This window comes from Macaca nemestrina, chromosome 16 (assembly GCF_043159975.1).
Source record: "Macaca nemestrina isolate mMacNem1 chromosome 16, mMacNem.hap1, whole genome shotgun sequence".
NCBI lineage: Eukaryota > Metazoa > Chordata > Mammalia > Primates > Cercopithecidae > Macaca > Macaca nemestrina.
Window position 1 is genome coordinate 2,870,527 of NC_092140.1, and position 24,473 is coordinate 2,894,999.

The window sequence follows — 24,473 nt, forward strand, 5'->3', positions numbered from 1 at the left end:
TGTCAGTCCTGCCCTCTCCCCACACCTCTAGCAGACCCTGCCAGAAGCCCCACTTCTCCTCTTCCTGCCTTCGGTCCCCTCCCTTTCCTGGCTAATCCTTATTCATCTTGCTTCCTGGCAGAGCCCGGCCTTGACAGCCCTGCTGCCCCCACCACGCCCGGTCAGGTCCCCAGCCAGGCTCCCCCAGAACATGTGTCATGATAATTTGATGGTGGATGTCTACAGGCCTTCCTAGACTAAAAAAGCTGCAGTGGCAGATTGTACATCTCCCAACACCCAGCAGAGACTGGTGCACAGTGAGAAGCATCCGAACGGAGACGTGCACCAGCATCCAAACAGCCGCCCACCCTGCAGGCGCTGCATGCTGCTGTAATGAAGCTCACGTCAAGAGAAGCTAAGAAAAGTGACACCAAATGTGAAAAAGTCCTGCTGTATTATTCAAAATTCATCTTCAGCTAAAGGCCTTCTGTCTATAATTTTTCAAATAAGTAAAAATAGTCATGAGATGTTTAAACATAAGAAAAACCAGACTTGGAAAAACTACCTCAAGAGAAAAAGCCAGCAAATCACTAAGAGAGTCAAGAAAGGAGCTGAAAACCAGAGGTCACTTTCTTGAAGTTCACAAGGAAATATCAAAAGGAACCACAAAACGTAAAAGGAAAGCTGTGAACACATTTAAGCATTCTATGTGCTTACGGATGCCATTTCTAATAAAGCACAAAATATAACTGATTTCATGAAGCTAAATCCTTCCTTTAAAAAACAGTCCTTAGAACAGACAGTCTTTAGAATCATCTTTAGTACAGAATACATTTGTTGTGATATTACTTAAGTAGAAATCCCAACTCCAATGAGAGCAGCATTAGGCTGACGTAACCATCTATAACAAATACAGGTTAAGCTGCATTTTTAAAAAGGAATTACATTTTAGGCCTCAGCTTCCTTATATGCAAAACATAAAATTTCTCTTCATCATAAAATGTTTAAATAGGAGATCTGAATGTCTTTCAGCTCCACAGATGTAATCTTAGAGCTCGGAAAATTCAAGTCATGGTATACTGCAAAAAGAAATACATACATAAATTTCTACTAACCTTCATAGTGGCAAGGCAGCAAGTCACAAAACCCAGAATAACAGGATGTGAAAAACGTGAAGTTTCCTGTTATTCCAGAACTATATATCTTTCTTACTTGGATACCAGGAAGCATCTGATTGGCTGAAATTGCCCACCAATGGGCTTCAATATGACATCAGCGCTTAAGTGAATACACACACCACACTTCTCAACAGGAAGCTAGACAATGAGATGAGGCAAATCCTTACCCCTGAGAGGGGGAAAATGCACATTCTCAGCCAATAGAATGTTTCGATTGAAGTGCTTCTCTGGAGAAAGGTAACAGACTATTTCCTAAAATAGAAATCTATTCAACAAAAAACAGAAACAGAAAAATCTGAGTACAGAGAAATTTTGTACTATGGGAATAACAGGGAAGTCTCAGAACTTTTGTGGAAATATCTCTGCAAAAAGTAAATCAGTGTGTATATAAGAATTACCATGACATTTAACATACTAAACTGTTCCCCTAGGGTTATTAAGGCAAGTGTCTTAGACAGGATTCATTCATTCCCCACCACGACTTGCTGGGTGATTTAGCAGTATTTCCGCTCTTGGCAAGGCAAGGAGCAGCAGGATGGAAGGAAGTACAAACCATATTCCATTGTCTCCAGGCCTCCTTTTGGAAGCCTCAGCCTCAGGAGCTGCAATTCTCAGCAGGAGCTGCATGCTAAGGCCTCCTGGGGGGCTGTGAGAGGGCAGGATACTCCAGCAGTGTTCTGGAGAGACTCAAAATCAAAATGTCAACCCTCTTCAAGTGACTCCAACACACAGCCCAGGGTGAGAGGCGCTCGCGGTGAGGTAAGGAGGGTCATTAGGAATCCCGCCCAGCAGCAGGCTCGACGCCGGCACAGGCACACTTCCTGCCACCTGGACCATCCCGCACAGGCACCATGCTGGGGAAGAGGGTGGCTGCACAGACACACTTCGCCCCAAAATATGCGTTAGGATCTATCCATTTCGAAAACCTATTTCAAACACGCACACTTACTTTTACATTTAAGTGAATTAAATGTGCAGTAGAATGACCCCATATTCCCAAAATGAAATCATCCTACCAGTTTTCCACCAGAAAATTAACATTAAAATTACTTAGTTTATTTTTGATATTTCACTCTCAATAGAAATTACATAATGAAATACAATACCAAATCAGGGATAAAAGAAGCCCAGAGTATTCAAACAAGGATAGAAAAATACCTTCTTAAAAGGGGAGTGGGGAGGGGAGTTCCCACGGTCTAACACTAAATGGCACAACACAAGGCAGAACGTTGTGGGAAGGAGGCAGCAGCGCCGGAAGAAGGAAGAGGGCTGGGTCTATGGAGCAGAGCCTCCCTGACCACCTGCTTGCTACAGCCCTGCACTGAGCCCCTCGGGCCTCAGACTGCTCATCTTCACCAGGGAAAGGGGAACACGCTTGAGGACAGGAAGCAGCAACTGGAATGCCCCACGCCTTCAAAAAGAAAAGGGCACACCAAATCTCGCTTATCAAAACAGACCTATAGATAACTCCATTCTGCCAAGGAAAACTCCCACTTTTAAAAAATTCAAAATAACCACAAGAAAAAGCCCACCAAACAGAGAGAAGAATCATCTACATGACTTACAGGTCAATCCTCTCATTTAGAGATAAAAATGAAGCCCCCAAGTACAACGACTTCCTCAACTCTATTCTCGCAGAGTATGCTTGTTGGACCTCATTTCTCTTGCAATGCTTTGCAGAAATCACTTCTTAGGAAGCTGAATTGTAGCTGGCACTGTTTAGGAAAATTATCTTGCCTTCTATGAAATACACAGGCCATATATAAAGCAATTTGGGCATAAAATAGAACGGCTACAAGGTACTAAACTATACAGACCATAGAAGAAAATAGTGAGACACAGGGAAACTATCTGAGGAAGATTTCTGCAATCGTAGGTCGGAGAACCTCAGCCACAGGGACAAGCGGGATGAGGGGGATTTCGACAAACACTGGGGAGACACTGGAAGGAGCCGACAAGCCTGGGGATCAAGTTGAACGTCCAGAAGACAACGGCATGGAGGAGGACCAAGGGCATAGTTTTTTAATTGAATGCCGAACATCATTAATATTTAAGACTGAGGGAAATCCCCCCTGAACCAAAGAAGAAAAAACTGTCTTCAATGTCTCATCCCCGTTGTCTTTTCTGTGCCTTCACTGAACAAGCAGTTCCTGGGCAGCTATAAAAGCCAGACATTAAGTCTGTCCACAATTCTGGGCCACGGAAAACAAGACTGTTCTGGATTAAGAGACTCCACATGCCATGAGGGGCCCTGCACTGGACCGTTTTGGATAAACCATCGACAAAGTGTACTTGGGAGCACCTGGGGAAACGTAAACACAGACTACGTATCAGATGGTGTGGAGACATCATTACTAACCTTGTCATGTATGACAGACATTACAATTTTGGCTATGTGGGAACATGGAGTTATTTTTGGAAAGGTCATTTTGAAAGATTTAGGGGCATAACTTCATGATTAATATCACCCAGGTTAAAATAATGTCAGCATATTCAAAAACACAAAATAAGTTTTTTGAAAAAGTTGGACTTTCAGGCTAGAAAGCAGACGTAGGAGGCTGTGGTCTTCCAGCTCAGTGGGAAGGCAGAGAGCGAATGGGGCCGCAGGGCAGAGGCAGTGCAGGGTGAGGAGCAGTCAAGTCTGGAAAGGGACACAGGATGTGGCCAGGTGGGGGGGTGGGGGTGTTCCAGGCAAGGGAGGAAGCAACAGAAGGTATGGGGAGCTGCTAAGGCTTTTCTTCCAGCTACTGACATTTCTCAGACAAAAAGATGGCTCCAACACCATGGCAGCTCCCTCTGCAGACAGGGATCAGGCACGGATGAGCCAAGGCCACAGTGGTGCAGTAGCTCATCCACGGTCCCAGGAGACTCCTCATTCCTAATCCAGTGCTCTTTCCTGAACCCACACACCTCCCAGTTCCACTGTGCAAGAATGGGCCACATGTCTGCACACCCATGCACTGCAAACACAGCACACGGGATGACTTCTACAGCTCTACAGCTTTCAATGTCAAACAGGCGCCATCCTTCCACAGATCTCCATCAACAAGACTCCAGCTCACACCCCTGGGAGATCACCTGACTCCATCCAGAAGCCACAGTCTTGAAGCAGTTGCTTCTACCACAAACTCTTGCCCTAGCACACACTGAATGACCGACTTCACCCTTCAGTCATGGGAGCCCGAACTGTCCTCACTACCCCAAGACTCACAGCAGGATTACAGACACCAACACGAAAAAAGATAGCCTCCCCGGCCTGCTCTGGGGGCTCGCTCGGGATTCCGGGGAGCTGTGCTAGCACCCTGACTGTCCTGCCTCTCCCTCCCCTGAATTCTCAGGCCACGGATGCAGAACTGTCACTCCCCACACTGTCTACACAACAACGAACAGCCTAGCACCATTTCACACTATAACCTCTAGTGGTAATCATGACCAGCTTAAGGCCATTTTTAATAGAGTATGGACAATGCATAATCGCAAAATCAAACAGCACTGCCCGTGAAGGGGAGTGTCAGGAACATGAGCCTCAACAGCAGGCCTGGCCAAGGGGGCTCATGCAGGGCAGACAGAAACCACACAGACCTCAGAGCAGCAGGAAGAGGTGCTGACCCAACACACCACCAATACCCTTCCTCCGAAGACCCTGGCTGCGTAGACTGGGCCTACCAGCAACTGGAGGGAAAGAAATGTAAGTCTCAGACTCAGAGCAGGGGGTCCTGCCTCTCCCATGTGGAAGGGGCACCTTGGCCACCAGGTCTGCAGCAGGCCCCCCAGGTGCACTCGGACTCGGGTGCACTGTGGAGGCAGCAGCACACGGGCCACCCACGCACAGTTCTCGTCTATGTCCCGGGCACCCACTGTGGGATCCTCCAGACTCCCTCCACTTCTACAGACTGAAAATGGAGTGCCCTTAGGCCTGCAACCTGTGGGAATGAACTTTGATCAACAGTATGCCATTCCCCTTGAATCAAAGAAAGGACTGCTATAATCTTCCTAAATTCAAGGCAGGGCACAGGCAGTCCACTAGTAACAATGTCCTGAGTGACTGTAACACTCAACACCCATGAGGAACTCTCAAACCAGTTTTTCTCACAAGCATATACATCCTATTCCTCAGTTTAGGGAAAAACCTAGAATTACATAATCCATAGAGGGTTAAAATTATCTTCACAGACAAAAGAATGCATCGATAACTCAGCCAATACCAAGAGATACTAATGAAGACTTAGCTGTTTTCACTTGGAATTTAATAACACTAGCCGGTCTTGGCTATCATCTTACATGAGATACAATTTGACAACAAACTTGACGGGAAAAAAAGGGGTGGTTTTAACACAAGGACGGCACAGAAGACACCATAAGGTCTAAAGCCACAGGACGACGGCAGTCCACGCAGGACACTCATGCAGTTCACGAGCCGTCCAGATCTCTGCTGAGAGAAAAAGGGAACATTGTCAGAAATTCACCTGGGAACAGGGACACAAAGCAAGACCATCCCAGACAAACATGGATGTGGCCACTCAGTACCTAAGAGGGGGCATCCATCCCTAAACAGCTGGCAGCTGCAGAGTGGACAAGTCTCCACACAGCTGTGGCTGTCCCGTTCCTCACCTGGGAAGGGAGAGAAGCTGAATCAGCTAACCTCTAAAGTCACTTCCAGTTGTAAAACTCAAGGATTCCTCTGACACAGTGTATTATTTAAAAAAAAAAAAAAAAAAAAAAGACATGATTTCAAGCAAGAAGGAGCAGGGTCAAGAGAGCTGGCTGAACAGAAAACGAGAGAAGGGTGAAGATGCGCGGTGAGGAATTCAGCAGCTGGCTACAGGACAGTAAGAGAAAAAAAAAATGAGTTAAGGCGAGTGGGTATTCACTCCTGTGTCCCGGAACTGCATCTCCCACACGTGGTTCCAGAGAAAGGAGGCTCGGCTTGGAGACGACCAGGAGGAAGATGAAGGACACAGCAGGGAGGGCACTGGGCTCTCCCCAGAGAGGCCGCTGCCCAGGGCTGGTCAGGACCCCACCCACCTAGGGGCCGAGAGAGGTGATGTCCCCAGACACAGAAAGACGGTAGGGAAAAGTCGCCCTGGGTGTTGAGGAAGAGGAGGAGGAGTCATCGAGTAGTCCATGGTGGCAGAAACCAAGCACCTGTAATGTGAGTCAGAAAGGGCTTCTCAGAGAGGGTGATAACTGTGTGTGCTCCCAATGGAGGTACAGACTTTGGAGCAGAAAAAAGGAAGAGGGGTGAGCCCATGCAAATGTGGACCTGAGGCCACCATCTGTAACAGGCGTATCAGGAGGTCGCTGTCTGGTGTCCCTTCCCCACTGCTGTCCAGTCTCTAGGCCCAGGCTGATTGTTCCTGGGCACCCAGCTCTCTGACTCCTAACCCCACAGAAGAAACTGAAGCCAAAGGTGCTGGAACCAGTCATCAAAGGCTCTACAATCTGGCCCAGACTCAACTTCCAGCCTTAATTTTTGGCATGCCTCCAAAGGAATTTGATTTTGGCATATTCCTCATTTTATGATTACACCAAAGCAGCCACATTTATTATTAAGTTTAGTTCCTGAACTAACACGTGACAAAAGGAGGACTCATTTGGACATGAGGAAGATGGGGCTCGGCTGGTCACCAGCATCCATCTGGCAGGCTAAGGCCCTTAGGGTAACCCTACGTGTATGCACAGGCGACATCAGGGAGCTTATAGTCACCCCTGCTCCCAAATATGAAAACCTCTGACCAGAGGACGACTATTAGCAGAAATACCCACAGTGGTTTCCAGGATAGCTTCAATCAAAAAGAGTATTATTGTAAAATAAGAAGGCTTCAACAGGCACAAGTTCTAAGAGCTGATATCGACCCAACCTAAAATTTTCACATCCAGTACACTATGTTCCAACTTCCTCCACCCCTCTAATCCGGGCTCACTGCAGCAGACACTACGGCTGCTTTCATTCACTCCCCCTGCCCTTCAAGGGACAGTCTGCATTGGGTCCAGTGATATCCATCAGCTTCCTACAGGCAGGGGCAGGCCTGGCCACATGACTTTCTCTGGCCAGTGAGATATTGAGAGGTGAAGCCGGCTGGGCTTCTGGGTCAGGTGGGGACTTGGAGAACTTTTCTGTCTAGCTAAAGGATTGTAAACGCACCAATCAGCACTCTGTGTCTAGCTAAAGATTTATAAACACACTAATCAGCACTCTGTAAAAACACACCAATCAGTGCTCTGTATCTAGCTAAAGGTTTATAAAAGCAACAATCAGCACTCTGTAAAAACGCGCCAATCAGCACTCTGGAAAATGGAACAATCAGAGGACATGGGTGGGGCCAAATAAGGGAATAAAAGCTGGCCACCTGAGCCAGCAGCGGCAACCCGCTCAGGTCCCTTCCACGCTGTGGAAGTTTTGTTCTTTCGCTCTTCACAACAAATCTTGCTGCTGCTCACTCTTTGGGTACCCACTACCTTTATGAGCTGTAACACTCACCGCGAGGGTCTGCGGCTTCACTCCTGAGGTCAGCAAGACCACGAACCCACCCAGAGGAACAAACAACTCTGGATGCGCCACCTTTAAGAGCTGTGACACTCACCATGAAGGTCTACAGCTTCCTTCACTCCTGAAGTCAGCGAAACCACGAACCCACCAGAAGGAAGAAACTCCGGACACATCTGAACATCTGAAGGAACAAACTCCAGAAACACCATCTTTAAGAACTGTAACATTCACCACGAGGGTCCACGGCTTCATTCTTGAAGTCAGCGAGACCAAGAACCCACCAGAAGGAACCAATTTCGGACACAATATGACAGAAGAGGCAGACACCAGCTCTGAGCAGAAAGGACGCACACTGGTTCTAAGCAGAAGGCTTGGGAGCCTTCAGGGGTTCCAGCCAACCTCCCATCCTTTTCCCTTAAATAAGAATGGCAAGGCTCAAAATGGAGCTATTCTCTCAGCCTGGATGCTGACGAAAGAAGACACTTGGAGCAGAGCAACACCTTATCTGCAGCTAACACATACGACATAATAAACCTTTGGGGGCTGTAAAATGCTGAGATGTACCAACTGTTTATTAACACGCCATCATCTAGCAGGAGGTGGCAACATGTCCATATTCCGTATTTTCCCCAACAGAACTTATTCCTGAAAGAGAGGAAATGCATCTTGCAAAAACAAAAACAAAACTCATTAAGTGAAGCAGTCAGGTCACTGGAGTAACTTTTATCATTTTAACACAACATAAAAGTGAATAACTCTTAACTGGCTAAGACACAGAGAATTCTCCATTATTCAAAATAAGGAATACTTATCAACAGAGTACTTATTTCATGGCAAACAAGGTTTTCCCTTTCTTCCCAAATTCTAAACGTAGTCATCACATAACTGCTAACAGCTGCTGTTTTACAGAAATCTCCAAGAAAAAAAAGACACAAATGCAAGTCGGCCCTGAAGGAGCACATTCTTTCACAGAAGCCTCTCGGCTGCTGATCCTCTCGGCTGATCCAGCACCACGTAGGAGGAAGGCAGGCAGGGAAAGGATGGATGGCAGCGGAGTCTGACAGACATGCGCTTGGCTCCACCCTTCACCTCCGTGCACAGATGCTGCTCATCCATTTCTACAGGCAGCTCACTCTGAAACTCAGTGGCCCAAACGACAGGCATCTGTTATCTCAGTTTCTGCGTGTCAGCGTTCAGGGCAGCTTAGCCGGGTGAATGTGGCTCTGGGTCTCACGGGAGGTCGTTGAGATGTCAGCTGGAGCTGCAGGATTCTGGCAGCCTTGAGGCCTTGCCGGGACTGAGGAGGTGCTACCAAGACAGCTCTACGGCATGGCTGTGAGCAGGAGCCCTCAGTTCCTGAGTCCTCAGAGCATGGACAACGGACTCCACAGAGTGAGTGACCCCAGGGCACACGCAGAAAGGAAACCAGGGCCTGCAGCTTCAGGAATCCTATAAGCTAGCCTCAGCAGTCAGGCAGGCCATGCTCTGGTCATTAGAAATGAGTCATCAGCCCCACCTGTACTCAATGAAAAGAGAACAAGGCTCCACCTACAGAAGGGAGGAGCGTCCAAAAACGGTAAGACATTGCTTGAAAAATCACCAGCAGATCCACCCACTCTCAGGGTGCTAGGTTTTTCTCTTCCAGCGGAGTGACCACAGCTTCACACTGGATGTCAGCTGTCACAGCCACTCTGCAGAGGAGACACAACTTGATGAAGAAACAGGTCACAGAAGAACACTTCAATGTTTGAGATTTGAAAGGCTCCCCTACTGATACCCTGATACTAGTGACTTTGCCTCACCCTGCCTCCAAATTCATAGGAAGTGTAGAAATTCAGGAATATCTTCCACATAATAAAAATGGCAAAGCAAGCTACATCACAAGATTGTGTGATACGTCATAATGTACAACACAATGTACACTATGAAAACACTTCATATAATAAAGATCCTGTGTCAGAACCTTTCCACTACAAGTAAACCCAACTCAAATTGGCTTAAACAAAAAAAGGTTCGCACAACAAACAAGTCAAGAATAGCAAGAGCCACAAGCTCAGAACCAGGAGGCTTTCTCCGCCTTTCCTCCTCTCCTGAGTGTGCGCTACAGTTTCAGGAATGGTCTCCCTCATCAGGCAACGGGACCACTGGCAGCCCCAGGCCCACACCACCAGGTCAACACCTCAGATGCATCTCGCTGGACCCAGAGTCCACAACATGAGCCAATTTCACAGCCAGTGAGGCAGAACAAGGCGAGCTGTGCAAGGAGCCAACAATAATGGACACAGCATTCTAGCAAACCCACACATAAACATGTATTAATAATTTAGAGCACAAAATTTCAGACAGTCCCCCAGAGCTAAGTGACATCACTGTAGCACTAGGGCCACACAAATGTAAACAAAGGGGATCCCAGGCAAAAGGACACACTGTGACCAGCTCTACTCCAGCCCAACTGCTTTCACACCACCCTCGCAATACCCTCACCAACAAGCACAGCAACCTTCTGCAACCCCGTCAGGACTGACGCGAGAGCAGAAAGAATGCCTCCTGCCTCCATGGTAGCGCTGGCTGATGCACCTCTACGTAGACCCCAAAAAACCCAGACCAGGGAATGGGGAAAGAAGTAGTCATCTTTTTGCTTCTCCTCACTTTCCACCATCTCAATACTGACAGAGAGGTCTCTGCAATGTGGAGCGCACGCTTTCTGGGCTCACTGAAGCTTTAGCGGTCTGCATCGCCACCAGTCAGCTCGCCTCCTCCAGTGACTTGATGAGGAAGTTATTCTTGACACAAGAAATTTTTATTTTTGGCACAGCACTGGAGTGTGGTTTGCAAAGTTTAAAACTATAATTTTGTCCTATCACTGTCAAATGGAATTTGTGATTTCAGAGCAAGAGTAAAAAATGAATCTTAAATAAGTGTTGCTATTAAAAGTTTAATGCAAATGGTCCATATTGCTGGGGACATGTGAAACACAGAAATCCAGCAGTACGTTTTCGCCTTCCCTGCTTCTGTAGATTTTGTACTTAATCCCACCTACTCCTACACCCCAGGGATAAAATTAAAGTCTGATGATGAATGCTATCAATTACAGCACTTTCACCCAACATGCACCCAAATGATTTATTTCACTTTAAAATGAGAATCAAATCTTATTCAATTTTGTGGATTCCACTGTATCAACACCCAAACACTAGGACAGAGAACACAGCTTCAAAAAAGAAGTAACCAAGTATTTTAGGTAGTTTCCAGGAAGGGGAGGGAGGAGCAGAGCAGGGAGGCAGGAGCACAGCAATGGGAAGGCAGGCAGGGCTCATCCTGCCAAGATGCTCTCTGCCTTCTGCAGGCCAGGAGCAACCTCCACGCGAGGCAGGGAAGGGCAGCCCCACCAGGCAGGGGAAAGGAAGGACACCTCCCTGCCTAGGACCACAGCGTGCTGTGCTGGCCCGCACACAGCCCGTACCTCACAGTGTAGACTGCATGCCAGTTTATCTTACAGGCAGAAAACACACACACACACACACACACACACACACACACACAAACGAGCTCCCAAAAGACAGTGTGACAAACATTACAAAGGCAGAACCAAGATCAGAGCCCACCAGCCTGGCTCTGCCCACAATACCACACTGCCAGCCAGGAAAGGACACCAGGGAACAGTGGTGTCCCACTGTGGTCATGCAGGCAGATCAGGCAGCACTCAGGGGAGCGGGGTGGTCTCAGACACAACTCACGGCACACACACACAGCAGCCCATACAGCCTACACAGGCCCCCAGACTTCTGTCTTCGACTGCCAGGAGCACACGCCTGCAAAGAACAGCCGGGCTGTCGCCAAAAGTGAGCACGTACCACAAAGAAGGATCTGGGCAGATGCAAGACACCGGCTTGGGCTAACAGTAAGTGAAGCAGTAACATGTACAGTTATAAAGGCAATGCGCCCATTCCATTAACTTCAAAACTCAAGCAGTTACAACCCTCCAGTTTTGAGAAGTTTCTCAAGATGGCCGACTACAAACACCTGTCTAACTCCCACCCCTCCCGGTGCCGCCGAAATGACAGAAAGAAAAAGCTTTAAAAACTTAACGGAGAAAGAACCCGCTTAGTGCAAAAAAGGAAGGGAAAGTCTATGAGCAGTCTAAATAGGGTCTGAGGAGATTCCTGGGGACAGGACGCAAGTGGACTCTGAACGACCTAACAGTTCAGAGCAGCACTTGTAGGGCAGCCCCAGGAGCACCAAAGACAGTTTTCTAACACAGGAAGGGGACACACGACGGACTTCAGCACCACAGCCCCTTCTTCCTGATGGGAAGCCCAGCACCCAGACCCCTCTCTAATTAAAGAGAAGCTGCTGCCTGCACTGAGTCTAACCGGAGGTGAACTTGACCCTCTCTAATTAAAAAGAAGCCTGCTCTCTGCACTGGATTCTAACTGGAACCTGACGCACCACTAGGCCCACACAACAGTCTCTGAGGAAAAAAAACAAAGGCAATTCTACCCAGAAGCGAAATCCCCCGGGAGCTTCACGCCAGCCTGGACTATCCCCTATCTGAAGTGTGACACAGGAAACAGGTGCAGAGAAAGTGTCTCCCTCAGCTCTGCTCGTGGAGCTGCTTCTAGAGCCTTCCATCCGGTTCTCCCCACCTGCTCCCAGACACACCACCGGCACAGTGAAGCCCACGGGGCCGGCAACCCACACACAGGACTGCACGGTCCCCTCCACTCTGATGCCAGTCAACTGGGCTTTTATTCACAAACAGGAAGAACCCATCAAGGCCACACCTGATAGGAAATAACAGCACAGCACAAACAGAACCGACCTATGACTCCCAAAAAGATGGAGAAGATGCATCTCCCCCTCCCTCCAGCTGAGTGCAGCTAAAAGACCTGGGTGCTGCCTACAGAACAAACGTCAGCCTCAGAACGTGAGAGAGGAGCAGACCGGCTGAGGGTTTCAGGGCCGGGAACCATGCCAGCGGGTTCTCTGGGTTTTCTTTTTGCCTCAGATGCTCCAAACTGAGTGCTAAACAAGCCAGCAACCCCAACAGGTGCAGACGAAAAGCCTCAAGAAAAACCTATCCTCTCTAGCTAAAGGACCGGGACAGGGCAGCCTAGTAGGTCAAAAACCTTCACAATAACCACCTGTATTAGTCCGTTCTCATGCTGCTATGAAGAAATGCCCAAGGCTGGGTAATTTATAAAGGAAAGAGGTTTAACTGGCTCACAGTTACACACAGCTGGGGAGGCCTCAGGGAACTTACAGTCACGGCAGAAGACACCTCTTCACAGGACAGCAAGCGAGAGAATGAGTGCCAGGCAAGGGGAACCTCTTCACAGGACAGCAAGCGAGAGAATGAGTGCCAGGCAAAGGGGGAAGCCCCTTATACAACCATCAGCTCTCGTGAGAACTAATTCACAATCGTGAGAACGGCACTGGGGAAACCTGCCCGTGATTCGATTATCTCCACCTGGTCCCACCCCTGACAGGTGGGGATTATTACAATTCAAGGTGAGATTTGGGTGCGGACAGAGTCACACCGTAACACCATCCTACCCCAAGCACACAGAGGGTTAAAAAATGCAGTCCCACCCCCCACCCGGCCATAAGCAAGTGACCCCCTCAACCCTTCCCCACAAGGCCTGGTGGAGACTTACAGAGCTCCTCATCTTTTACACAGGAGAGAAGTCTAAGACAACAAGTCAAGAAATACAAGAAATACAGTTAAAAGGTGACTACTAAAGAAACTGAAAACCATAAAACGGTACAATTAGCAAAAACTGGGATTTAGAGGGGCTGTGGGGAAGGTGAGAGACAGGGCGAGTATATTAAATTCCCTCCCTCATAAGGAGGCCATAATGGGAAAGACAAGAAATGGATTAGAAGGGGGTTCATAGGTAAAAATCCACAGGACTTTATAATAATTGATAAAATGACAACGTACATGTAGTCTATGCACTATTTGATGCTATGCAAATGTAACTTTCAGCAGACAACATGAAAAGTTCAAAGGAGGTTTGAGTGATTAGAAGAGACGAAGCCGTAGATGATGTTGGAGATGAGACCTGAGAGTAGACCCCATCAAAAAACATCCAGAGAATCAAAACATTTGTCAGACAGCTTCTGAGACAAATAGAAAAAAATAAGCTTATAACCACATTTTCACTGAGAAGTTTTTTGTTTAAAAAAAGAAAAAGGGGCCAATACTCCCATCTAAATGCTACAGAATGCCTCTGTCTGCCTTCTCCACTTAATTTCCAATTCCCAGTACATGCCCACTGCATATGTATTTCAAAATAAGCGCCATTTAACAAAACTTGCTAGCACGAGTACAATGCATAGCATGTGTATAATGTGACTGCTAGCAATCTGCCTTCCTGTAACTCTTGACTATTTACACCTTGCTTCTACCTTGTAGGGCCATCCAGATGCTCAACTTACAATGGGGTACACCCATTGTAGACTGGAAAATATTAAGGTGAAAATACATTTGATTCACCTACACAACATCACAGCTCAGTCTAGCTACCTGAAGCGTGCTCAGAACACTCACATTAGCTTACAGTCGGGCAAAACCACCTCACACAGAGTGTATTTTATAACACACTGTTGAACAGCTCGTGTGAGGTACTGAATACTGAAAAGCCGGCTGCGTGGGTACTGGAAGCACTGTTTCCAGTGAATGTGTGCCGCTTTTGCACCATGGCAAAGTCAGATAATCATGTAAGGTGAACCACTGGAGGTCATGAACCGTATCTGTATAAGCCTATAGATGCTAGGCCCAATTTCTCTGAACCCTGAAACTGCTTTCTAAACATCAAGTCCAAGTCTCCCGATGGCAGGGGCAGATCTGAGAGCAGCCACACTGAGATGGAAGGTGGGAGCAGTCTCCAAGTTTATCAGAGCCCAGCCAACTCCGTCAAAGCTGAAGTTCCTGGTATTCGTCAGAACCCAGGCCGTGTTCCCCCCACCCCTGGGCATGCCACCTTTGTTAAGAGGCCCAGCCATGCCCATAGCCAAGCAACAGAGATGCACAAGGTGTGGGAAGACCTTCTCATCCTCTCGGGCTCCTAAGACTTAAAGGCGGACAGACTCACACACTGGAGAAAAGCCTTTTGTGCAGACAAGCTTTTACCACCACAGGCAGCTTGAAGGTCCACGGTATGACACACGGGGCAGTAACAACTCAGAACCCTGTGGAAGGAAGTGGCCAGAGGACACGGAGGCTCCATCAGGTACAGAAAAGGGGTCTCAGAAATGCTTCCCAAGGAAGTCCTGAACCCTCCGGCGAACAGGGACCTGTCATATGGAGACATCACACCAGCATGCTCGACACCATGAAGACCAACGAGACTGCTGCGATCCAGAATGGCGGTGTTCTCACCCTCCCGGTCTCCAATTCTTGTGAATTAAGGCCACTCTTGTGAACAAAACCCTCCCAGCTTCCTCTGAACAAACATCAGGTTCAAGTTATTCCATCCCCTAGCAGTCAGGATGCACAATGCTGCAGGCACTTCAGATTTCCCTTGACTCCACATTTAGGACACCTCACCAAATCCACAACGCTTTGTTGGTTCAGTTCAACACATCAACCGGAAAAGCTCACAGGCCAACCAAGCAGCAGCATTACCTGCATGATGTCTGGCCCCTCTGCCCTTTCAAAGGTCACTTCCTACCTGAAGCTCTTGCCTGTTTCCACCTGGAATGTTTCTTCCCCTCTCTAAATCCCAACCCCATGACAGCTGCACCTCTCTTGAAACACTTACAGATGCTGCCCCCTATCCAGGTTACATGGGTTCCTTCCCCTTCAATGCACTGCTCCACGATGCCTCAGGGCACAGACAGCTTGTTCACCTGTACACTCCCTCAGGGCAAGGCACCCAGCTCACCACACTTCCTCAGAACCAAGTGCAAACTGATGAACAGCACCTGAAGAAAAACTCCAAGCTCTCCACCACAATGAAATCCAGACTATGCTCCCCAGTTGTTGTTGTTGGGAAAAAAAAAAACATGATCTATCTAAGAAATGCCCCAAAGGATCTCATGACTTTGTCCCACCTCTTTCTGGGCATGCTCCAAGTCCTACGAAATGACCTCCACCTCTTCCAGGGGCCAGTTCTAAACTAAGATTCCAATAAACTGCCATAAACAAGATAAAAGTAGGTTTCCAGGTCTTCTCTCAGCAAAGGGATGTAAAATTTGAAGTTGGGACAACCTGAAACCCTTAATACACAAATCTACCAATCCCAAAGTTGCCTAGTCCTGATCCTTCTAAGACCGCCATGTGATCAATGTTCAAACTCTTGACCATGATCCGCACTAAAAAATGCATTTCACGTTATAACCAATACACACAGAATCCATAAAGTTGTTGAACAGTTTGAGTTTTGAATAAATTCACCATTAAGAGATAAACAATTAGCAAATACAAGGACAGAAGCTACTCAAATTTTAAAGTTGCCATTCACCTGCTTCAATTTATTTTCCAAGTAGTAAGTCTTCACTCAACGGCCTTCACTGAGTTACACATCATGCCCAGAATGATGGGGGGCATTTTGAACACTAACATTTTTGCAATCAGACATCTTAAATCTTAATTAAATGTCCTTCCAGTTGCATGATGCAGATTATGTATATTATCTATATAAACACATGTATTAAAAACTCAAAATGCAGAACATTATGGACGCTACAGCCTGTATTTCCCCATAAAGATTAAATTTCCAGGTGTCCATAATCTTCCACCAACTGTACTGCTCTCCATTCTCTTGCTGGAGCTGATCTTTAATTCTCAATTTGGAAGTTCTGAAATCACCATAAACCTGGATTCAAATGCCAACTCTGCCACCTAGTAATTGTTAGACACTGAGCATCTTCCTTAACCTCCCTACATCTCAGTTTCTCCTTCCTGTAATGCGATCACTATCTCTGCCTTACAACATAGCCTCGTGGGGCTTCCGGTACTGAGAAGCTCCTCTGGAAGCAGCAGCTGTTACTACTAAGCTGCTGTTATGCATTTTTTAAAGAATCTTACATTTCCACCTCTTCTATATTTCCACCATTACTTCTCATAAAATGGAAAACATCCTATCTGTATGTGTTCCTTCCCTGTCAATCAACTTCTTTCTATTCACTCCTGAAGCTCACATGGATAAAATTCAGTTCATGGCTTCAGTCTGAGTCAAAGACTGATTTTTTGTTTGGCAATGAAAAGCTTGCAAGGGAAGTAAAACAGACCTCAGAAGTAAATGACTAAGTTCACAAATGTTATAGAATCTTCAGATTCTTGAAAGCAAAGTAACATTTTCTCCTCTCCCACATACCACAACTTCCTGGCTTAGATGCCCAACACCACCCTCCAGTGCCCCATCAACAGGAGCCTGAGGCCCTAAAGAAAACCTCAAATGAAAGGGCCTGAGAACCACCTGAACCACCACAACAGGAAGTAACTCAGGCAAGGATCGGCAGTGGATGCTAGAAGCATCAGTGAAAGGTTTGGGGGGGGCAGAAGAGTCACGTGTTTTAAAGTATCATCCACGGATCAAGCACAAAGGGAAAGGCACCCTCAGAGCAGAGATCTGGTGGACATGACTTTAACCTAGTGACCAAACGCGGCACCAGCAGCGACGGAGCCCAGTACCAGTAAGTGCCTTCCACCGGGACCCAGGGGGAAGTACAGAGCATCACCTACGCAGAGCTCACGCCAGAAATGCCTAAACCGAACCAAATCATGTCCGGACTGCAGGCCATGCTACACACTAACAAGCCTAGATTCTCCAAAAGCGTCAAACCCTAACGTTAAAGTGATATAAAGCAGAAAAACGATCCTACAGGAAAAGAAACTAGAGACAAACCAGATGGAATGCATGACCCTTGTTCAGATCCTACATTTAACAAAAAGAAAAGCCATAAACGTCACTTTGAGACCACCGCAGTTTTCTGAATATGGATTGCATGAGGGATAACATTACAGGATATAGCATATGGCAATACAACAATATTAAATTTCTGGGTGTGATAATGACACCATGGTTATATAGGAGAAGGTTCTTATTTTTAAGATACACATGCTGAAGTATTCAGAGGTAAGGATCATGGGATCTACAACATGACTTAAATAGTTGGCAAAATAAAGTAGAAACAGGCATCTGAGGCCGAGTGCAGTGACTCATTCCTGTAATCCCAGCACTTCAGGTGGCCCAGGCGGGAACATCACCTGAGGTCAGGAGTTCAAGACCAGCCTGATCAACACAGCAAAACCCTGTCTCTACTAAAAACAAACCAAAAAAAATTAGCTGGGAGAGATGGGCACGAGAATCACTTGAACCCGGGAGGCAGAGGCTGCAGTGAGCTGAGATTGCACTACTGTACTCCAACCTGGGCAACAAAGCAAGACTCTGTCTCAAAGAAAAACAAAACAAAACAAAACAAAAAACAGAAACAGGCATTTGACATTTGAATTCAGAATGCTGGTGATCTGTGAGAAGGGCACACGGATGTTTACCACACTCTAGTCTCCCAAACTTTGTTACTTTTAAACTTTTCAAAACTAAAAAAATGGGGGACAGCACACTAAGCGGCTCTCTCTAGCATCCGCTCACCATCCGTAGCCTAGGAGAAAAATAAAGCATTTCACTCATCATCTGTGGGCCTTTCGTGCAAATGAACACCCACAAGAACAATCCTTCTGACGGGTCCAACATTTCTTAAAGATCTCAGTCACTGCCACACTAATCTTCCCCTCAAACTCTCGGCATAGCTGGGCTGGTCCAGTTCTACAAGGAGACGGTTAGAGAAAAGTGTGGCTTCCTCCCTGCCTTTTCCAAGCTGGGTGGGTACCAGCAGCTGCCTCCTTGACAGATGGCTGGCACTCCTCACCAAGCCCAGCTGGACAGTGCTAAGTACCAACCTAACTCAGTCAGAAACTCTCCAGACAGACGCTGGGGTCAGCGTTTTTAAAAAACACTCCCATCTCAGAATCCCAAGTGGATACCACCCAATTGAACCTTGAAAACTTCCCTAAAGGTCAAGAGTGAACATTCCATCGGAATACTGTATCACTTGTGAACTGAAGACCACGCCCTTTCTCTAAACTATCAGAGAAAATACACAAGGTAAACTGACAAAAATCTGGCCAAAAATACATATTTTGGATAAGAAAGTTATTTTTAAAAACACATTAAATGTAGACAGTACATCTAAATATGGTCTGAAAAGAACTGAGGGTTTTGTGTTTTTGTAATTACTCACTGGGAACCTATTCTCTCGCTGGTTCCCAGGACACAAGGGAACTCCTCAGGAACTCAAGAGTGCTTCAGGGCAAGCGCCTGTCAAGAGAAAGAGACAGGACTTCCCATCCCTACAAAATCAGCTGGCATTTTCTTGCTTTGTTTTTAAATGAAAATAGAAAAGCAATGACTAAAAGATGATCAAAGAACCCTGCTTTACTAGCCTTAGTCAAGCTGAGAAACAGGAAGTTTAGGAGAGGAAGGAGGTCAAAGGATAGGCACTGAGCGAACACAGAATTCCCCGTGCGTGGAGCAGAGGCGGTGTGCTATTCCAGGGTTCTCAGGATCACACTGTGTGCGAGTTCAAGCTTCACACTGCTCCCACTCACTGGTCATGACTGTCTCTGCTTCATTTTTCACAAGGACTTTTAGAAAATAAAAACATATACCCTTCTTAACACTTTTTTCCCACCATCTGGCCAACATCAAACATCCTTGTTCAACAGCATGTTGAAAAATGCACATGACCTAATATATTCAAGATAACACCTATTTCATACCCAGAAAGACTTGCCTTTTACCCACTCTGGGCCACTCTGTCTGAGGCGTGTGAGCGGTTTTCCCAGTCCCAGGGACAAACGTCGTCAGCTGAGCTAGTCCAGACAAGCGGCAGCGGGGCAGCAGGGCCTAATGCGACCGCCAGCACTACCGTGTGAGAACCTGCAAACTCACCAACATGGCTCAGGCATACTGAGAACACATTCTCAGGGGGTGTGACCCTCCCCTTCTCAGTGAGCACAGACCTGCTCCTCAGGCTCCAGCCGCGTGCAGAACACGCTGACTCCACTGACAGCACGTCTCATCCCCCACCCGAGCTCAGCTCCTGAAACGACCAACGGGCCCTGACCAGTTTGCAACAGGAAGAATGTGGACTCCTTTGAGGGTAGAGGGACAAAAGGACGATAATACAACATCATGTGTGTTTCTTCAATATGCACGCAGGCACAGAGATAGGAAGTACATCACAACAGACCCAGCCTCAGCCCCGGCCACAGTGCACCAGCTGTGTGGCCCTGGCCCAGTTCCCAGGCCTCTCAATACCTCCATTTCTCCCCTAAAGTGATGCCCGCTTCCTCAGCACTGTTACAGGTTTAAATGAGTTAATTCTGTGAAGTCACTGGAACCATGCCTAGCACAGAATACATGTCACTTATTTATAAAATAAGTCAATCAGCCGGGCGTGGTGGCTCATGCCTATAATCCCAGCACTTCGGAAGGCCGAGGCGGGCGGATCACCTGAGGTCAGGAGTTCGAGACCAGCCTGGCCAACATGGTGAAGCCCCATCTCTACTAAAAATACAAAATTTAGGGGGGCGTGGTGGTACGCACCTGTAGTCCCAGCTACACAGGAGGCTGAGGCAGGAGAATCGCTTGAACCCAGGAGGCGGAGGTTGCAGTGAGCCAAAATCCACCACTGCACTCCAGTCTGGGTGACAAGAGTGAACTCTGTCTCAAATATAAATAAATAAACCAATGAGCAAACACTACCTAGGGACATCTCAGATCATGTGACATGCCCGGAATGGAAAGCTCAAGAGCAGATGGGAGACAAGAGCAGGACAAAGGTCCCCACACGGGGGTCCCACTCATCATGGTTAGGCTCCTGGATGTGACCCTACCTGATGGGAAACTTCCCCGGGGGTGTTCAGGCAGTGAAAGGTGGCAGGCAGGCAGGGGCTGCGTGGGTCACCCCACAGGACACAGCACATAGTGAAGAGAAAGGAGACAGTGGGACCTAAGAAGGAAGCAAAACACAAGTCCCAGGGGCCGGCCATCTAACCAGATCCACCACACAAACGGCAGCCGGATGCCCGAGGGGGAGGGGACACATCACGCACAATTCTCAGGGAATAGAAACTGCCTTACACATCTCAAACACTGCAATCTGACAGCGAAAAGTATCTTGCTCACCTACAGTCACTCTCCAAATAGCAGCAATGGTCGTATTTTCTATAGATAAAAGATCAGGCTTAAAATCCTCCGGCAGCTTCTGGCCATCATTAGACTAAAATCCACACTTCTATCAACCTACAGAAGGGGGCTCAGAGTCCTGGGCAGAGCATGGTGCTGGTGACAGACCACCTGTGTGGCTGACAGGGTTTGGCTGTGTCCCCAGCCAACTCTTATCTTGACTTGTACTTCCATAAACCCCACGTGTCACGGGAGGGCCCAGTGGGAGGTAACTGAATCATGGGGGCAGTTACCTCCATGCTCTTCTCGTGACAGTGAGTTCTCACAAGATCCGATGGTTTAATAAGGGTCTTTTCCCTGCCCTTCGTTCTGCATTTCTCCTTCCTGCCACCATGTAAAGAAGGATGTGTTTGCTTCCCCTTTTGCCACAACTGTAAGTTTCCTGGGACCTCCCCAGCCCTGTGTCACTGTAAGTAAATTAAACCTTTTTCCTTTATAAATTACCCAGTCTCAGCCAGTTCTCTATAGCAGTGTGAGAATGGACTAACACATTCACAAAGACTCAACCCCTGTGCCTCAGTTTCCTTATCCACAAAGAGAAGTGGGCAGTCCCACCTCCCACAGCTGCTATGAGGATGTCTAAGGCAATACCTTTCAAAGTGCCTGGAACAGAGGAAGCCCAGTAAGGAGCCAGCAGCTTGGGAGACCCACCCCTGGGGCCTCCAGCCCTTCCCCAACACACTCACTCACCCAACTGCAGGCTCCAGCCTGCAGCAGGCGAGCTCAATTCCATCTCAGAGCCTTTGCCCAGCCACTCTTCTGCCTGGGTGCCCTTCCCCACACTCACAGGGCAACACCCTCAGCTAAAAGGGCCTCCAGAGAGGTGCTCCCAGGCTTTGAGTCTCACACGGCAGCCCTGCTCTCCCACCCTCTCCCATTCCCTCACTCTGTCTTCTTCATGGCTTCCATCAGCACCAGGAATTCTGTCATGAACATGCGTGTCCTCTGCACGTTCTGAACCAGACAAGTGTGGGCCTCGTCTCTAGAGCTTCTAAGACAGTGTGGGACCCACAGTGGCACTCAGTGCCCAGCTGCTGAATTATCCCACCAACTCCACAGTGGCTATTTCAGTGAACTATTATGAAAAGAAATGAACAGCTTACCACAAACATTCCATTTAGAGAAGCCGGTCCCACTCCCAGAAGGCAGCTCTACCTTCTGAGAGGCCACAATCTAATTTAATTCAACTTAAAACAGGGAAGAGTCAAATTCACACTGCTGTATGCTCCCAACAGAGGAGGACGGTTAAGGAGGAGACATCAAGATCCCGAGACACGCAATGGATGGAGCCTTTAGGTTTCACCCGACAACACAAGCACATGCACTGCACAAAACCAACCCAGCGACTGTCAGCAACCTCCAGTCCTTGCACCTCCAGCTGAGTGATCGGCAAACTGCTTCCCAGGAGCTGCAAGGACCTCCCGGTGTTTCCTCTCCTTTCTGCTTATGACCCCCAGGGTACAGACGAACCAGACCGCTGGCACAGCTGAGGCACAGTGTGTGGACACAGGGCATGGCAAACCCAGAAGGTGTGTTTTCACAAAGTTGGAGCAAAGTGGCCGTCCAGACGTCTGCTTTAACTAAGGCAAGACAGTGAACTCAAAACAGCACTATGGGAAAACTTAGTGAACTAAGCCACTTATGCCCAGACAATGCATGGCATTTCCCAGCTCCTCGTAATGACCAGGAAGTCATGAAATGCAAGAGCAAGACTGCGGAAAAGGTGAAGGAAGAGCAAGAAAGGGAAACAGACAAGGAGATGACACAAGACAGCAAGACGGCCTCTTCCCCACTGGCTGGGCAGAAATCTGTCGAGGACCAAAGGGGGAGAATAAAGTCTTCCAAGAATTCGGAAGAGATGAAGATGCCAATACACAACAGGTGCCAACAGAGGGATTCCACAGGCACTACCGTCTGGACATTTTAACAGTGTAGTTAAATGTCAAAATCAGTACATGACCTTAGAGTATAAGCTCTGAGAAACAAAATAGTAACCAATTTTAATTATCCTCAACCCCAAAATATGTCAAGTATTCTCTATAAAACATTACCTAGATTTTAAATAGCAGCAAATATCATTCCTTTTTTCAAAACAAATCTTTTACACTGAAATAAGCTAACACTGATTCTACCTTGTTTACCTCAGGTGCTTCATTTATCTTATCCGAACAGTACAGGGGGAGGGCTGGGGTGCCAGACAAAGGAGGGAAACTTACCTTATGAATTATGAATACCAATGCGAGATTACAAATTTGTCTTGAAAATTAACTGTTTTATCAAAGTAATCACTACACAAGTTGACCCAGTCACTGCAATGCAAACACGACCACAAGCAGTTAGGCAGCCTGATAGAACTGAATGGCACCACATCCCTCTACAGACACCCTGTCTCACGGGCACACCCCACCCAGCCCCTGACCTCCCAACACTCCGAGACCAGGTGCTGCAGGCAGCAAATGACATCCTCAAACACGAGACATCTCCATTCAATGTGGGGAGAGGCAGTGGTCTCCATGCTCACTTGGCAGCCATGAAACACAAGCCGGCTTAAAGCTGACCCTAACAGCACATCCAAAATGTGCTTTCCAAATTGCCAACCTCCTGGGAAAGCAATCCGTGGATGAAATGTCACAGGCTTCTGATCAGTGAATACACTGTGTCCCCAGTGAGCGCCCTGACTCCACTCTGCCCTGTCCCTCCGCATCCTGGGGCTGAGCTTACGCTACAGAGCATCTCCAACTGATGCCACAAAGTAGGCACGAAGGTGGAGCATCCTCAAGACAGACACAAAGGCCTGGAATTTGTCAAACTCCTGATATTTTTCTTGGTTCTGACTCCCCAATCTGACCCTGCTACTGTGTGAAGATAAAAGTGACAGGAAACCTTTAAAAGCGGGCAAAATATCAAGACAAGTTAGCCAAGCACACCACCCCTCCAGACTGCCAGGCTCTGAGACCGGCCAGCCCTCCCAGGCAGTACGCATTCCACCCCAACCATGGCTAGGCTGTTTCTACCCAGAAACGCACCATGTTCTGGGGGAAGTAACTGGCAGGATCTGTGTGCACTCTGACACCAACTCTGTGAAAAGAAAAAGGGTGTGTGTTGAGAGTGAGCATGTGGCATTAAAAAATGCTGGAAGGAAATATGGCAACATGTTAATAAAGGTAACTTATTAATGATACAAGTGGAATGGTTGTTTTTCCATACACTTTTCTGCAGTTTTTATTTCTATATACAGGTTGAGTATCCCTCATCTGAAATGCTTGGGACCAGGAGCGTTTCAGATTTCGAATCTTCAGATTTGAGAAGATCAACCTGTCTACACACATAGCTACTATAATCGGGAGAAAAAGGCAGAATCAATAATGTCTGACTGGAAAACAGCTATGCCTAGTTTGTACATGCCAACTTTGGCTGCTGTCACACAACAATGGCAGAGTAACTTTAACAGAGGTCTGCCCCACCCCACCCCCACAAGATAGTTACTATCTAGCTTTTTACAGAAAACTTTGCCAAGCCTTGCTTTACAGCACCAGGACCCCTCTCTCTCTACTATTGACCCAGTCT

General features: G+C 47.5%; 1 protein-coding gene across 24 annotated transcripts in view; it reads right to left on the reverse strand.

Annotated features, from left to right (window-relative positions):
• The window catches only part of LOC105485288 (Rho guanine nucleotide exchange factor 7), a 181,608-nt gene that overhangs the window by 101,249 nt on the left and 55,886 nt on the right, over positions 1-24,473 (reverse strand). Inside the window, exon 1 of one of the 24 annotated variants that reach the window (XM_071081028.1) lies at positions 10,173-10,191. The exons of 21 other annotated variants lie outside the window; for them this stretch is intronic. Coding sequence is in view for 2 of the 3 variants with exons in the window: in XM_011747564.3 (XP_011745866.1) it covers positions 1,095-1,100 (6 nt within the window). In the remaining variant the exon portion in view is untranslated. Of the gene's footprint in view, positions 1-1,094; positions 1,215-10,172; positions 10,192-24,473 lie in introns of those variants that run through there. 2 more of the 24 variants (XM_011747564.3, XM_011747573.3) reach the window with 2 other exon arrangements.